The sequence below is a fragment of the Pterocles gutturalis genome, unplaced genomic scaffold (genome assembly GCF_000699245.1).
Source record: "Pterocles gutturalis isolate BGI_N339 unplaced genomic scaffold, ASM69924v1 scaffold16139, whole genome shotgun sequence".
Taxonomy (NCBI): Eukaryota; Metazoa; Chordata; class Aves; order Pterocliformes; family Pteroclidae; genus Pterocles; species Pterocles gutturalis.
Window position 1 is genome coordinate 16,569 of NW_010136031.1, and position 17,607 is coordinate 34,175.

A 17,607-nucleotide genomic window follows, 5' to 3' on the forward strand; every position below is an offset into this window, starting at 1 on the left:
ATTTTCCTGATTTTTAGGATTAGGTGTGGAGTTGCGTATTTTTTTTCTTCCTGTTATTTTAAATACATGGCAAAGTGGTGGGGAAGTGGTATGAGACACCTGTATTTAATATAAAGAGAATACTGATGCAGCAGTATTCTGTTCTTCAGGAAGCTGGGTAACTTCCCCCCCTCTGTCAGAGGGACTCAGCATCTACTGATAACACTGCGAGCAAGATCCCGTGGCCTTTGGCAGTGTCAGGAGCAGTGAAATGCTGTCTGGATGCCACTTGTCAGCTGAAAAGCATGGGGCCAGCAGAGCCAGTGAAGGCTTTTCTGCAGCCGTTGAACCTCATGCCGCGAGAACCAATGCTGCCTGTGTGCATGCAGCACGCTCCACCGGGTGCTGGTGCCCAAGTTGTGGGTGAACAACCCCTGCACCCTGCGTGGGAGGGTCAGGCAGCAGTGGGTACATGAAGCCACCATTGGTAGCATCAGGAAAGGCAGCCCCACTGTAAGATTCCCTTGGGGGAAGGAGAGGAGTCAATTTTTTTACATTTCTGCTGATAGAGACCAAAGAAGCAGTAGCTCTCCTGTTTGTATTTTGCTCTTGACAAACGGGTTTATCTGCTGGCTGGGATACTTCTAATTTTGAGGAAGACTGAATTAATTTGTTCCCTGGATTTTAATTTGTCACTGGTTTTGTTGTTCTTTGTTTTGTTGAGTGTTTTTTAATTGGTGTACTCATTACTTCTGAGCACTGCATTTGAGCATTTTGGGAGAGGACGATGAGATGTAGAGCCCCCCAGCCTGCTCCAGTGAGTGGGATCTTTCTAATGACCACAAGAGGCTGTGCCTGTTGTACTGTACAAATCAGCAAACCACTAATAAAGCTAGTGAAAGAGTCCCTTAGATTTGCCATTCCCTGCAATGAAAAAGTAGAATAAAGGGGGAAAAGGAGAACTGCATGGAGAGTGTGTTGGCACTTGGCCCTGAGAAGCCACAGTGCCTGCAGTGAGAGCACTTGGGCTGTTGCTTTGCCAGATTTTTTTCACTGGCTCAGCTGGTGGGGCTTACATGAAAGTCAGTTGATGCTCTGCAGGAGACAGTTTTTTCAGTGTATCTTCAGTTCATGTGGCTATTTTAGGAAGGTGCCATGTAACATGGAGAGCCTCTCAGCCCCCTGTTCCAGGCACTGTGTTTTATCTCTAACTCTTTGCCAAACTTCAGCAGAGCCAACGTTTCCATGGAAAGCATCATCAAAGGCGCATTTGTACCAGCTTGCACTTAAGTAAGTTTTCTCCAGCCTGTCTCATCTTAAAACATTATTTCTGTATATGTATTCATCAGGTCTTCAAGTGTTTGTCCCCTGTCTGGTTCTGAGGCAAGCTCAGGGACATCCCAAGGTTGGGAATGGCTCTGTACAGTCCTTACAACCCCATAAATGTTGGGACGGGAGAGTGCAGAGCCAGGGTGGGCTCTGCAGCCCTGGGGAAGGATGGAGGTAGCACTTGGAGTGACCCTGGTGAGGTGTGATGGGTTTTACAGGATGGCCTGCCATAGCACGAAGGGTGAAAGACATAGCCAGCCACTTCAGTGCATCGCTGGCTATTTAACATTAAGCAGATACTGGATTCTGTTAAGGTTAATAGCAAGATAACAAATGATTTAAGGCAAAATCCTGGCCCTATTAAAGTTAATGGCAAAATTCATTGACTACATTGGAGCCAGGACTTCAGCCAAAGGTTTCTTTGTGACTTGAAGATTAGGAAGAAGAGGCAGTATATCTGGAGACATGATCTGCGCCCTGTGAAGCTTATGGAAGCTCTGCTGTTGCCTCTGAAGGGGTCACAGCAAGCTTTATCATATCTGCATGAGCCAGGCTGTGGCACCACGGCAGGGAACCCCCCAGCTCCCCAGGCTGGTGTGTGCAGTGACTGGGGAAACCTGAGTTCTTGGACCCAGAGTCAACCCTTTGTATTTTGCAGGAGGTATCAGCGAGTCCAGGAGACTTTGAGGGGAGGGTGACCATGCAGAGGACATCACCTGGGGGCTCTTGCACTGCACCCCTCAGGGGCAAAGGAGGTGGTGGAGAGGTGCATGGTGCAATGGGGTGCAGCAGTGGGCTGGGGGTGCTTTGTCCTTGCCCAGATCTACATCCCTGTGAGGGTGGGGTGCTTCCAACATCCCACACCCATCTGTGTCTCCCACCATGGGACATTCAGTGACAGGCACCTGCCCTGGGTCAGGGAGGACCCGTGGGCTGCAGACAGGCCGAGCAGAAGTGTGCATCAAAGCATTTTTGGAGACTTAGGCAAATCCTTTTAAAAAGTTTCCATAGAAATGCTGGTATAAAAACCAAACTCCTGTTTGTTATTTTTCTGCTTTTTCTTTAAAACTTTGAGCCACTTTGAGTGCTGGAACATGCCAAGCCTTTGCTCTCCCAACAGACTCACCAGGAAACTCTGAGGTCATTTCAAGCATTATAACTTTTTCCCCTCTTCCCCCCAGCTGCATGCAGGCCCCTTCCTTCCAGAAGGATAGGCAAAGACTTTTATTTTCCTGAGATGTGCCTAGTTAGGGCAGCTCCATATTGCAATACATTCTTGCATCTTATTTCATATTTTTATCAAGCCATGCACGTTTACAGGCCAGACGTAAGCCATCCGGTTGTATCAGAGTCAATGAAGCAGTGCTGATCTAAGGCAGCTGAGGAGCTGATCCTAAATGCCTTCAGGACTGAAGGGGAAAAATAACCCCAACATTTAAATGCCTGTGAAAATCTGAGGTCAGTGTAGGGGCTTCAATATTAAGCTTTGAAATCTCTTACAGGCTTATGAGTTAAAGAAGAGGGGTTAGGTAAAAAAAAAAATATATCCCTTACAGGAAATTACTGGTGATGCTTTATAGCTGGTTAACTGCAGCTCAGGTAGGGATTTTGAGATGAAATTCTCTTTTAAGTGCAGGGCTGGTTCTCTGGGCTCCTACACCTGCAAAGCAGCACTGTTGCCTCTGGGTCACCCATCAAAAGCAGGATGGCTGGGTTTTGGGCCCCCCCATGCCTCAGGCTTTGTTGAGAGTGGGTTGGTGTGGCAAAGGGACAGTGTTTCCTTCCTGACCGCAGGCATCTTGTGAGTGGGAGTATTGCTCTTTTGCTTTTTGCGATCTATTTTATTTTCTTCATCACTCTGGCTGCTTGAGCCACTGTGATGTGCCCATTTCAAGAATAGATGATCAAGCTTTTACAGCTCATAACGATGCACCATAGTCCAACTTTGCACTTCTAAAACTGCAGGATTTAAGGCTTTGCGTGACAGCCATTTGTTTAGTGAAAATGGTTCCACTTTCTCTCACCACTGGATGCATCAGTGCAGGTTTTTTCTGCCTGTAAAATGTCTTCCAGAGTTTATTCACCTGCCAGTGAAGTTTAATTTCACGTGGTTCCCCTGCAAGGAGCTTAAGGAGATAACACGTGCAGTTTGGTGCAGCTGGGACCGAACCCCAGTGCCACCCATGGGTGTTTTCCAGGCAGAGCCCCTGCAGGAGCTCAGTAACAGCCACCCCAGAGCAAAAGGGTTTGTCTTGAGAGGTGGGAAGAAGAAAGCTGGGTTGGTACTTCCAAAAGATTTCTTGTAGAGTTTAAGGTATTAAAGATGTGAAGCCATGCTGGACGGAGGGGGTGGTTTTAAAACCTCCAGCAGCATGTGGATGCAGGATCCCGTCCCTGGTTACCCATCGGTGCAATGCAGCCGTGCCCCAAGCGTGTGCATGTGGGGAGCTGGAGCCTAAATCATGGCACATTGCAAATGAGAGCAGCTGGGATGCATGCACAGACCTCTGAGCTTTTGGATAGTAGAAACAGTTCCCAATTTTATCTCAAAATTATGTGCAGAATATGTATAAACCTGTCGTCTTTGGCCACAGAGTTGTTAGGGTTAGGGGTTTGGTTTTTTTTGGATTTCCCTAGTAGCAAAGACTCCAGACCTTCTCAAAACAAAAAAATTCTTAGCAATAGGAGACAGTGACAGATACAGCTGGCTATGCCAAGCTATGTCTCTGTAATTTGCCCAGATCTGGGTGGTGAAATCTGGTCTGGAAGGAGCGCAATGCATTCAGGTTTGCTTCTGACCTGAGCCCTTCATGTTTTCCCCTTCCAAAGTTACACTTGAGGAGATGTTGTTTTGTCAGCTTTTTTTGGCTTAAGTTTTTTTTGAGTTTTCCTGTTTACACCCTGTCTAATTATTTTTTTCTTATTTTTTCCTAAGTGGATGACACACATGGATGTCTAAAAATATTGCATGTAACAGCCAGTTTCGAACAGGGAGGATGTTTCTGCTGAAGAGAAGTAGTATAAATATCCTGCGTATGGTTGTTTGGGTTTTTTTTCCTCCAAATAAACATTCAGGCTCAGGATATCGCAGGGAATTGGTTTAAGTAGACAAGAAGTAGGGCTTTTTTCCCTCTGCCTTTTTATTTTATTTTTTTTTTAAGGACTGATGTTTTGGAAAATCTGCCTCAGTGATTTTTAGGTGGAGAATTAATCTTAATTTTTGTGTCACAAGCAAGATGGAGGAAAAAAATGGGGTTTTTTTCCAGCTACGCGAAACCTTTCTGAACATTTTAACCTTGCTGTATAGAATCACAATCTTGCCCTGTGCTTTAATTTCCACACATGGAGGTTCTGAGAATTGTGTTTCTTCTCCTTCATCATCTGAAGATCTGGGTAAATCAGCTTCTTGCTGAAATCGCACTGCCTGTAAGTTAGGAGGGCTGCAGAAATGCAGTAATACCAAAATATTACGTTGGACAGTGTTTGTCCTCCTTTTCATTCTTTTCCATTTTTGAGTTTTTATTGCTTGCTTGTACAGAGAGCCTACAGGTGACTTGGGGAAAGAATAAGAATCCAGCATCCCTGGATCTCAGTATGGTTTTGCCGAAAATGAGGCTGTGCATTACATTGCTCCACGAATTCCTATTGTGAGTGAGATGAGACCAAGGGATACTTCATGAATTTTATGGTGCTGCTGCTTTTGCTGGATAACAGCTTAATTATTAGCAAGATTTTAAAAATAACCACTAAAGGGACCAACTTGGAGGCATGTTGCAAAAATATAACAATTGTTTATTTGTACGGACAATGCAAAATCAATGAGAATGAGCTGAAAACATAGATGTGTGCATATATATCTCAAGGCTGCTCATGCCACCTCTTAACTGAGCCAGACAGCTGTGCTAATCTCATGATGGATTGGTCCAACAACATAGAAAATCAATTCTATTGTTCAGATTAGCAAGGCATACTGAATGAAAGATGTATGCATGAGGGGCTCCCAGGGTGTTGGGCCTCTGAGAAACTCAGTGCCCTGAGAGACGGGGAGCCCAGTACATGTCTCTTCCCAGAGCCTGAGGAGACAGCGGATGTGCTGTGGGGAAATAAATCACAGTGATGTCACTGGGGGAGGTAAAAATGAGCCCTATGCTGCTTTAGCTCCAGGAGCTCAGGGTCTCATGTTGCTGAGCTGGAGGCACTCTTCCATGGCCAAAATCCTTTGTATGACCTATGATGCTGTGGTGGTGAAGGCCTCTTTTTGAAGCTCTCTAGCTCTTCAGACAAGAGGAGAGAGGACCAGACCATCGATACCCCGTTGCTGGCAGTGTTCAAGGCCAGGCTGGATGAGGCTTTGAGCAACCTGGGCTAGTGGGAGGTGTCCCTGCCCATGGCAGGGGGTTGGAACTCGATGGTCTTTAAGGTCCCTTCCAACCCAAACCATTGTATGGTTCTATGATACTGTGACTGTGCTGAAGCATGTGGCGTTGCTGCACCACAGTTGTGGCACACCTCTGCATCACTGCACTGGGATAATACGGGGCTGGTGAAAGGTGATTGACGCTCCAAAGCTTGTGAGCGGGTCTGGTGGCTGCAGTAGCCTCTGAAGCTTTTGGTTTTTCCACCTGTACAAACAAACTTTGCAAGAAGTGAGTATTGCCTTGTCCATAGGAGCCCTGTGTGCACACGGGGGCAGATCCGTATGAGGAGAGCATTGTCTTCTGGAGATGACCTTTGTGGTGGGTGACATTCCTGATGCAGGATGGGCTCGTGTTGCTCCGTGATAGTAATTGGGAGTGATTTGCATCTGGTTGTATTTGTAAGTATGGAATGAGCCAAGTGAAGTGCTCTCTGCCCCACCAGGAATGGGGTGGGGATGCTTGAAGCGAGCTCTTGCACAGCTGCAGGAGCCAGGGTGCTGGTTGCTGAAGCCTTGGGTTTGTGAGAGGAGGACGAGGGCTGGTGTTTGGACTGTCCTGGTTAACACCGCTCTGTTTAGGGACTGGAGTCCGCAAATGCGAAGCTGGTAGTCACCCTGGCAGATCTGCATTCCTTGGCCAGGCTGCGGTGCCACACAGTGAGTATCCACCTCGTGCCTCTCGGCCCAGGTGCAGAAGGCATCTTAGCAGGGGCTAGCCCTCAGGTGTGCGTGGGCTGGGGGGCAGAGGGGTGCACTCAGCAAATGCCAAGGGCTCCAGAATGCAGTCTCTCCTGTGAGCTCCAGCCAGCAGCAGGCACTTCATGGCCCTGGACATTGCTGTCATGTCCCACCATGTGACAGAGTTCCTGGGGGGACACAGATCCATCACCACATGTTGCTCCAGGGATAGAGGTGGGAGCTGACAGGTTTGTCACAGGAATGATATTTCACAGTGCTTTATCACCAAACAACCTGGTATCTTCTGCAACTTCTTGATGGAGCTTTCCAGCACTGGGAAGCAGCTGTGTGGTTTCTGAGATGACATTCCTGGAGACTCAGGTGCTAAATGTTATCTGTATCTATATCTGAAAATGAGACTTTTAAGCTGTGTCCTTATGTTTTCTGCTTTCTCATCAATAAAATCAGGGGTGATATCTTGCCTATCTTCAGCGGTATCATGAGGTTTAATTACTTCATGTTTAGGGTGCTTTGCAATTACCTGGGACAGCTGAATAGAAGCACAGATCACGGTTGGTATTTCTTTCATGTTTTAATCTTCCCAGCAACCTTCCTTTCTCCTCAGCACGAGGCTTTGTGGATGTGTTTGCTGTAATAGAAACCTTTTTTACTTAACAATAGACAACCGAGGCAATTAAAACAGTCAGAAGTGATTAATGTGATTTCAGTGGGTGAAAAACTAAAGCAGCTAGCAGTTAAATAATGGCAACCCTTGTGCTATCTCAGAGCAACAGATGGGGAATGATTTAAAAATGTTATTGGATCAGACCCTTCACAACAGGGGCGGATTGGTAACAGTATGTCAGAGTCAGAAATATGCAGCACCTTGAAGGGTGCACTGATGAAATGATTAATTGATGGTAACATCCGATTTATTTATGAGTACACGATGGCAGACCTTCATCTCTCAGGAACAAATGGACCCGTGATCAGATCGTAATAGATTTAAGGGCTCCAGGCGGTGTGTTTGGTGAGCAGATAAACTGCAGGGAGCATGCTGGAAGCCAAAACTGGGATGCTGCAGCTTTGCTTCCAAAACCTGAAGGATAAAGCACTGGAAACAGTACCTTGCTGGAAGTGCAGGGCTGGCGCAGCTCTGGGACGATGCCTCCACAGGGTGCAGCACTGAGGGGTTCAGCACCAAGGGGTGCAGCTGTGGTTTGCATGAAGGACATCACTGCAATCTCTGTGATGCTTCAGCTGGTGCTTCTGTACAAATTCACATTACTAGCAGTAGGAGAAATGAAAAGGGATTTCTTTCAGCTAGGTTCACTCTGCAAATGGTCCTTTTACCGGTATTGCTGTTTTGATGAGCGATGTGATGATACGTGTTTAGCAGTTCCATAAGTTGCCAGTGCTGGTGCCGCAGATGCCGTAGCTCTGTTTTCCCAGACGCTATCAGAGTTGTGCCCCAGACCCTCGTCGCTGACCAGTTCGCAGAGTTCCTCAGGAAGGGGCTCCCTCCCGGCTTTTGGTCCAAATGAGCTCAATTAGTTGAAACAATAAAGCTTTGTTAATTTGGCTTCTTATTGCTGAGAGGGCTGACGGGTGCCAGAGGTGGCAGTGTCTCAGCAGCCCTCACTGTGCAAACAGCCACACGTTGATGCGGGGGCAGCACTGTGGAGGTGGGAGGTCTCTTTTAAATTGTACTGCTACTGGGTATAACTTGTATTTATTTTTCAGTTTTTATAAGGTTTGGGTATGTGGTATCCCAGGGCAGAAGGTGACAAGGGGTGCTGGTGGCAATAGAGCTCAGCCCTGTCCTTGTCCCCATCCCTGTGGAGCCAGAGGGATGTGAAAGGAGAAACTACCACATGTTGGTGTTAAATCCCTCTGGGAGCCCCTGTCTAAGCGAACCACCTTCAGCCTCTGCTCACAGCTCAGAATTTATAGTCTGCGAGAAGCTTGTGCTGTTGGGAAAATTAGTTACTCTGAGGCTGGGAGAATAAATATAAAATCGAGGTTTCCTTCACCAGCTCTCGCCCAGAGAGCGTTGCAAAGCCAGTCCTCGCCAAAGCCGGTGAGAAGCCCAGAATTAGAACAGATTTTAAATAATGTAAAAGCTTTTGTGGAAATGTATTAGATTTCAAAGGGCAGATATTAAAAGGGCCTAATGTGCAGCTATTTCTGAATTACTGTCCTCTTAAAGAGAGAAAGACACATTATTTGCAAGAGATAAATGTGACATGGAATAGATGGTCCAGATATAATATCAGAGGTTGCAAAGCTCATCCTGTTCTTAATCATTCTGCTCAAGCACCTGTCTTGGCATGTGCAAGCACTTCTATAGGAATCCTATGGAGGCAATGACTTCTAAAGCTTGTGAAAATTTGTCCAAGGGAGAGCATTAATGTGCCGGTAGAGACTCCATCTAGACTAGAGAGCAGGTTCTCTGTTGAGGGACCAAATCTGGGCTGACCCACCTGCAGGGAGGGTTGGATCGATGGGGATTCTATGGGTCCCTGGTCACCTCTGCTCCTCACTGGAGCAAAAGACCATTGCTGCTGCTTCTGGCTATGGTATTAGACAGGCTGGTTCAACCTCAGATTAAATTGTCACAGCATTTATGTCACTTCTATCTGATCCTGAGTGCTGCTCAGCACCCTCAATGCCTATTTGAAGCTGGTGGGAGCCGAGAGTGCTGAGGCAGCTCCCCAGACCAAGTCCTTGGAGAAGGACATGTGGCTCTGGTACGAAGCTGATTCCCTTATCGGTGCAGATTAAACACTTGCTCCACACTGTCCTTGACGCTGAGGCCCATGTGGGCCCGTGCAAGCCAGGAACGCGGTGGGTCCTGCCCTTCCTCATGGGGCTGTGTTGCTGTCTTCGCAGATGACAGAGGGCCGGCACTGCCAGGTGCATCTCCTCGATGACAGGACCTTGGAGCTGCTGGTTCAGGTAAAGACTCCTCTCTTCTGGGCACCGGTAGCATGGTGTGAGATTTCTCCGCTTATTTTCCTTAGCGGTACTGTTGGGGGCTGGTGCATGAGTGATGCTTGAAGAAAAGTTGGGTCTCTTACTAGAGCGACTCATAGAAGTGGAATAAACAGACGTGCTTTCAGGATGGGTGCCTCTCCTCAGAGACGCGTTAGCAGGAGGGCTTCCTTTAGATGTTTGTGCATGATGGGCAAAATATCTGCCCTCAGTTCTGCATTCAGCTTTTCATCTTCTTTCACCAGAATTGTGTATTAAACATATCGCTTGTGGTGGTGTTCTTTGGTGACTTAGAAGAGAAGCCAGGTCTGTATTTTTGGGGATGTTTTACTGCCGTAACAGAACCCAAAGCACAAGATCCTCGAGTACACAGTATTTTCTTAATTGAAAAATCCCTCCTGCTATAAGTGCAGGAAAGCCTGAGCCACTGCCTTTTTCCCCTACAAAGAGGAAAGCAGCGGTCGATCCATGCACCTCAGCTTGGTGTCGCAGGTTAAGTACATAATTCCCTCTCCATGCACCGCACATCCCGCGGCTCCACAGAGACGCCGTATCCGGCTGCCCTGAGTCTGATGGAACCACTTCTCTGTCAAGTCGTACAACAGGGTTTTAACTTGGCTGTGTGTACATAAGTGTCAGTATTTGGAGAGAAAAATTCTAAATTCATTTCAGTCTAGGCTTTTCATATCTAATAAAATACTTTTATTCTTCTAATAGCCCAAACTTTTGTCTCGGGAGTTACTGGATCTGGTGGCTTCACACTTCAACCTGAAAGAAAAGGAGTATTTTGGGATAACGTTTATAGATGATACGTAAGTATGTTCATTTATTTTGAACAGCTGTGTAACTATTGCAATGTGAAACCTATCCCTGACACCGTGGCAGCTGAGTGTGATGGAAAAATGGCTTTTTCTTTTGAAGAAGAAAGATTTTCCTAGCTTGCTCTTGTGCTGCTTTGCTGAGGAAGGGGGAAGGCACAAAAAAAGAAAATATTTGGAAAATATCTTCCGGGCAGAAACCAGAAAGTACTTGTAAAATACCTTCCTGATGCTTTCACTTTTCATTTTTGTCTCACAAGGTGGAAAAAATTGATTCAGCAATAATTTCCCACATGAACACCCTCAGCTTTCCTACTCTGCGTTTGTAGTAACAACAAAAAGATTTTGCATTTATTTGCAAAATGAATTGCTCCTATTGCTTTGCACTTTGATCTCAAATGTATTATTGAGTCTTTTAATCCCAAACTTTCCTAACAGCAGGGAAATATGAAGTTAGTCCTTCTCATAAACAACTTTCCTCTAACTTCCCTTTTACTTGAGGTATACAAGCTATTCTGCAGACTACCGAAAAGAACTGCAAAAGCAAAACACACTTGAAATGCACACCCCTCCCTTCCTGCCAGCAGATGCCCATCCTCTGCCACCCTCCTCTGGTAGCTACTGCCGAGCTGGGTGACATGCTGTGTCCAGGCTCTGGAGTGATGTGGCAGATCCGCTCCCATGGCAATAACCTGGAGTCAGCAGGGTTAATGGAAATCTCAGCTGGTCTTTAGACTCATCTGTCAGCATTGCACTGAAATGCTTCCCCACGTCTGCTGCATGCAGGACCCAAACCCCCAGGCAGGACTCTGCTCCCTGGGGTCGGTGTTTCCAGAAAAGCTATCTTCAGCTCCCCAAAAAAGCTGGAGCAGAGCTGCTTGGGGCAGTGGGGAGGTGGAGCTGTGCACTAGTACAGCCCCTAAATAAACCTTTTGTCTGATGGGAATAAGATTAGTCCCTGCTGCTCTCCATTGCTGCTGTTTATGGTGTCCTGGATGGCAGCCTTCACCCTCAAACCATGCCAGAGCCGTGTTTGGGACCCCCCACCATGGTGGTTCCCAGCTGCAGGGACAGGACTGGCCCTGGGGAAGGGGCTTGTGTTTGTGGAGCTGATCAGAGCCCCTGGTTCTGGGGCCCTGACCACAGCGGTGTGTTATTTCTACCAGCCACTCTCATCTTGGGCTCTCCCTATGATATTTTTGCCATGTCCTTGTCCTTTCAAGTGTTGGAAAATACTTTCTCCCAACTCTTCTGTTAATCCCATAAGGATGCTCTTTGCACTTGACCTTTTTTCCACCCCCCAGAAGAGCTGCCATGAAATTCTTTTGGAGGCTTTTTATTGCTGGCACTCCCTCATGGTGAGCTTTAAAGTGCTGCCAGGGGATTACCTAAAAGCTGTTGGCATCCCCAGAAACACCAGTGGGACTCCAGAGGATGGGCTGGGCACTTGGAGGGAGCGTGTGGCCTCTGGAGGGCACCCACAGCCCAGTCTTTCAGGGTGGCCACGGGCTCCTGCTTCCCCTGGGTCCTCAGGGAGGTTATGGGGGTTCAGGGGGATTTTTTTCTTTTCTGTCTTCGTTCCCTTTTCAATCAGAGAAGGCACTATGGATAGAACTGGGTTTTATGCACCTGCCTTGTTAAATGAGTGTGCCTGCGGTAAACTCTGCTTCAAAATGGGATTTTAAGTCACACCGGGGCTGGGGACGATGCAGAACAGGAGTGGTGGGGGGTCTGAATGCAGAGCTGTGTGGTCCCTGTGCACCAGAAGAGGTCTGACATACTTCTGCTGTAGGCAAATGTCCAGCCTCTGCTGCTGTAAGTGTCCCTGTCCATAGCAAAGGAGGGTGTTTCTGTGGTCCCAGTGCACCGGAAGAGGTCTGACATATTTCTGCTGTAGGCAAAGGTCCAGCCTCTGCTGCAGATCAGATCCCCCTGCTAGACATGTCAGTGTAAGTGTCCCTGTCCATAGCAAAGGAGGGTATTTCAATAATACTTTGTTTTTCTGCATGCCATGCTGTGACTTCTGTGCTGCAGCTGAAAATAAAAGTGAAAAGAGAGCATTCTCTACTGAATTGCATCAAAATCTGAAAGTGAGAAAAAAGGTAATTGGATAAAATGTTTGCCTGCCTCAGCTGGATCTCACACTTTTTACACTTAGAGTAAACACGAGCACTGAAAAAACCTTGTCCCAGTTTTTAACCGCTTCCCCAACCTGTTTCTGCAGAGGTCAGAGCGTCTGGCTGCAGCTGGATCACAGAGTCCTGGACCATGACTTGCCCAAGAAACCGGGCCCGGCAACTTTGTACTTTGCTGTTAGGTGAGTAATTGTTTCCACAAAGAATACGTTACCACTTGGGCTTATTTATCACCAGGGGGTTTTGTTTAAAAGAACTGATTACGGATTTGATAAAGGAAATAAATGTCAAAGGGATATGTTATTTTTAGAAGGAGATTAGGTCCTGGATAAGTGCAGCTCTCTTTGTGTTGAACTACAGAATAAAGTAGCTTGGAACCTGTTACTTTTTAAACTCTTACTAGGACATTGTTCCTAGGGTTTTTGTTTAAAACCCCATAATTTAAATATCTTCTTTGCCTGACTTGTCTGTAATAGTGCTAAATTTATTTAAACAATCATACTTAACTTTTTTTCTTCTTATTCTGTTTGCTTAAGGGTTGTCTGTACTTGAAAGGGATTGCTGATGGCTTCTTTGCTCATGCAGCTTAAGCCAGTCCCCAGGAGAGAATAAAATCCCTGGCAAAGTGATGATTTTGGCCAATGTAATTGCATTACTTTAGGGCTTTTGCTGGCAAAGCTCTGCTGGTTAAGGGCCTGAAAAAAACCATGTCCTATGAGACAGAGCTGTGCTGGCAGAAAAGACCAAGCATCATTCTTAATATTGTTGGAGTTTTTGTTTTCCTTACAGTCTGAGGAAAATGAGAGCAGACTGACCTTATTTGCTTTTCATATCTCGGTAAATTTATGCCTTGTGTGCTTCATTATTTGAAGCACTTCTAAGTGGAGCCTCTTGTGCAGTTGGGTCGGTTGGCACCATTGCCTCTCCACATCCTCCACACCCTGGGCATTGAGGGAACGGTTCAGACAAGCAGCACTTTAGTTTTGTTGAATATGTGCTTATTTGTGATGGAGTTCAGAGCTTCTCTTCCCTTCCTCACTTTTTACAGAAAGAAAAAAAAAATCTATTTTAAAAGGGATGATGTGATTTTCCATGTATTGAATGTGTTTGAGGATCTGGGAGGCTAAAATCTGTGACTGCCCAAGAAAGCTGGGAAGGCAATCCCAGGACTTGAGCATTTCTTTGGTTGGGTTTAGTGCTGTTGTCTCGTGATGTTCATTTTGGCCCTCTCTCTTGCAAGATGGTCCTCTACAGGACAGGGTGTGCAGAGACCTGGGTAAGAGTTAGTGTGTGAAGAGTTGGCTTGGAAAGATCAACTTCAAGAAACTAATTTTAAGCCTGACTACTCCGGGGCCATGAGATCCAAACCAAGCAATTAGGAGCCAAGGAGGTGGGCAGAGAGTGAGCAGCAGAGCAGGGGGAAGAGGATACAGAAATAATTAGCAATATAGAAGCTGTCTGATCCATAGAAAATAGATTTTCCAGCAGAAAAGCCACTTCAAAACCTGCAGCTCTCTACTTTATTAAAACTTTTTGGATAAGTAAGTGACTGCAGGCCTTTGCTCTATGGCATATGCCTTGGGTGGTTAGTTCAGACACTTATCTTGTGTGAACACATTTGCCTTCTCATAACCTATGCCTTAATTAAACTCACATGAGAGCAGCTGAAATACACAGTTGCAGCTATGTGGTCCTGTGGCTTGAATGGAAAAGCGTAGTTGGCTGTGGGACAAGTGACACGGAAGGGCTAGCAGGGTCCCAGCCCTTGGCCATCATTCCCCAGCACTGGACAGTCTCTGGCTGTGCATGATGTGACGGTGGTGGATGCAATGGCAGACACAGGGTGTCCCTTGGGCTGAGCAAGCCCTCCTGCGCCCATCATGCCTTCTGTGTGTTGGAAATAGGTCCAGCCATGAATAGAATAAATACGGCTTTGGTGTCACTTCTGTTTGAGATGCAGGTGTAACGAGGCAGGACACTGAGCTGCTCTTCTCATAACAAGTGGCGAATGTGCAGCACCATCAGTTCTCGGTGTCCTTCAGCACTGCACTGGACAGTTTCCAGTAGTGATACTGGAAATGGGGGGGATCCGCAGATATCTGGTTATGATCCTCCTTTTGTTCATAACTCCTCAGCCCTGAGCTTTTTCTGTTCAGTAATGAAACACAATCTTTTCAGATTTTAATAATTTTTCTTCAGCTGGCATAAATTCAGTCCTGTCATGTAAGTTTTCATATGGTACCCACAGGTGGTAAAGGACTCTATGATGCAGATTTAGGATGTAAAAAAGCATAATTCTAGTTTCGAGGATGCTAACAGCATCGGAAATAAAAGCACAATGTACTTTGCTGTTCCCAAACATGCCTCTCATCCCCTGAGCATCCTTATCTCTGTGGTCCGCTGTTCCCTATCTGTACTGCGGTGTTAAGAGCATACAGCTCGTACCACAGAAGAACCAGAGTGTGCAGACCTGGCAGGGGGCAACGCCTCCCATGTGCCCTCTCCTTGAATCCATGGATCCTACAGCCTCCTGCTCTGGACCGGCAGTGACTGGGAGCTTCTCTCCACAGAGCCAGGGCTGCTGTCCTGCTTCTCAGGGTAAGAGTCAGCCATGCCTGACTCGTAGTTGAAAGAAACTGTGAGTGTAAATGAGGTCATTAGTTGAGGAAAATCACCTTTTTGGCTCAATGGAGGGAGGAAGGCTTTAGCAGGCAATGGAAGGTCCATCCATTGAAGGGCTGGTCTTGGCAGTAGGTTGGGAAAAGACAAAGAGCGAGGCTCCTGCCCTCTGCTCTACATTTCTGGAGAGAAACACTCAAGTGTATTTGAAGTTTAGCAAAGCTGTTGGAAAAAAAAAATCAGGTGCAATCAAGAGAGGGTGGAAATGCCTGTGGCTCCTACAGTTCTCTGTGCAAGGTGAGTCGTGGAAATGTAAAATAGCCTTTCAAATGTCTGGGACAGGCTGGGTGTTGGGTCTGCCTGTTGGACGGGATGGGTGCCTGTGAAACGGGTAGATTATCGCCTTATGCTGCAGAGGCGTTCTGGGGAGTGCTTTAAAATTAATTTCTGGGGAGTGCTTTAAAATTAATTTGATGGAACATGCAGAAGGAACGTGAAATATTAATTACTAGTTAATGTATTGTTGGTCTCAAGTCACAGCATAAATACCACGTACGTTCCCAATAAGTGAAGTGGGTGGTAGGAAGCATTAAAGTTAGCATGTGTTCTGTGCTGCTGCTGTGGACTTCTTCCAGTGTCTTGCAAATCATGTACACCAAGAGACCAGTGGGCAGAGCCTGAGGCTGTGAGGAGCCTTAGGATAGCTGTGGGGCTGTGGGAGGGATTGGCATGGTTCTGATAAATGCAGTGCACTGCATGCCCTGTGTCGGCCAGCCAACCCTCCTGCTAGCAAAGGCAAGGCACAGAGAAGCCCTGGTGTGGTCTGTGCTGCTGGGGATGGTGGTGGTGACCCAGGTCTTTGTCTGGAAAACAAGTGTACTTTCTGTCTAGCACTGGGTGGGAGAGCCCGGACCCAACACATCCATCTTCCATGAGCAGCTGAAGCACAGGTATCCTGCTTTCAGATCCAGCTAAAGGAGGATTGACAGGACCACATTCACGCAAGTGTGTCTCTCTTTAAACTGACTTGGCAGTTCTGTGCTCCTCAAATTCTGGATGTGTTTTCTCTGCACCATTTAATGTGTCTCAGCGCTGTTTTGTTCAATGCCCCAAGTGAGTCAGAAGTGCACAGACAGGTTGTGTGTGATTTTTTTGCAGAGTGCCAGTGGCATACGTGCTGTTTGGTGTAGCTCTGGAACAAACTGGGACCCATCTGCTAACCTTGGCTGGGCCAGAGTAACCAGTAATAGGATTCCTTTATTGGTAGTGCCTGTGTGATGCACTGGGGGAGGAGGAAGTCGGGGCCGGGGAGGACGATGCACAGCGCAGAGTGGTGTCTGTAAGATGGGGCCAGTTGCAGCCCTGGTTTCGGGGGTTGTCATCAGGATGGATGTGTTGGATGAGATGGAGCTGATTCCAAAGCGTTCCTTGTGTGGGTTCTGTTTTTGCTTGTTCCCACAGTGAATGGCTCGTACCCCATGGCTGTTCTCTCCTCCCAGATGCTCCTGCAGGGCTGCTGCCAGCCCTGTGGCTTTATCTGCATAGGAGAGATGGGCTTTAGCCTTTTAGCATTTGAAATGGTTTTCAAATGAGATGAAAAATCATCAGATATCTATGATCTATTGAACAAGGAGTTTGTCGTTCCCGGTGTGCTGCTGGCCTGTGATTTCCTGCTTGTTCCCTCCTAATGGGCAGGAAATTAAGTGCAGTAGCTTTTGTAGTTCCTCTGTGCTATTTTATTGCTAGAGAACAAAACACTGAGGAAATAAAATTATTTGGGAGGAAGATGAAACCTCCTCAAGAAAGTAACTGTTTTGTTTTTTTTTTTTTTAAATTTTCAGATTCTACATTGAAAGCATTTCCTTTCTCAAGGACAAAACTACAGTAGAGCTGTTCTTTCTGAATGCCAAGTCCTGTGTACACCAGGTAAGGCTCAGCCTCCTTGTTGTACATCGCCCTTTTGTTGCTCCTCCACCACCTATGTGGTCCTGCAAACTTTCTGGGAGCTGCTAATTTCTAGATCTTATTGAAGTATTAAAATCTCAGTGTGCTTTCTCTCCTCCTTCACTTAAATGCTGATGCTCCATGCAAATGGATAAGGATGATGATGGTTTCCTTGTCCTGTTTTTGCAGCCCTGCTGTGTGCTCACTGCATTAGAATAAGTCTTAAATACTCAAAAGCTTTTAAGTTGTTTGAAATCTGGGTTGTAACTTCACAGGTAGGCTCTGTCTCAGTGGTGTATCCTTCTATACACAACACAGTAAATGCTCAAAGCAAATGCCTCATTACAGATCTCATGTCAAACTTGTTCTTAGGAGGGTCCTGCACTGTGAACTTGGTTCCTAATTTCCTGCCTTAATTCAGTGAAGTAGTAAAGTAATAAATCCTATAAAGCAGCAATCAAAACTAGTGATTAAAATACTTTCTGTATTTACTCTCTGGTTAAGAAGCTTACACTGTGTTCTTAAAATATTCAAATTGGTAAAATATATATTTTTAAAAGTTACTTCATGATATGGTAGCCAAAACCTTAAAAACAAGGTTAACCTTGATAACTGGAGGTGCGATAGCAGCTGCAGTGCAATGAACTTTACTCTAGCAATGCCTGGTGTTTCTGGGATTTTCCAGTTCAAGCCA

General features: G+C 46.4%; 1 protein-coding gene across 1 annotated transcript in view; it reads left to right on the plus strand.

Moving 5' to 3' along the window:
• LOC104468127 (FERM domain-containing protein 4B-like) overlaps window positions 1-16,895 on the plus strand; it is a gene marked incomplete at both ends in the record, with an annotated part of 29,542 nt that extends 12,647 nt beyond the window's left edge. Inside the window, 4 exon segments of the mRNA XM_010082154.1 lie at window positions 9,296-9,361; window positions 10,115-10,209; window positions 12,440-12,532; window positions 16,811-16,895. Of these exon segments, the coding sequence (XP_010080456.1) occupies window positions 9,296-9,361; window positions 10,115-10,209; window positions 12,440-12,532; window positions 16,811-16,895 (339 nt within the window).
• Between the last annotated feature and the right edge of the window lie 712 nt (window positions 16,896-17,607).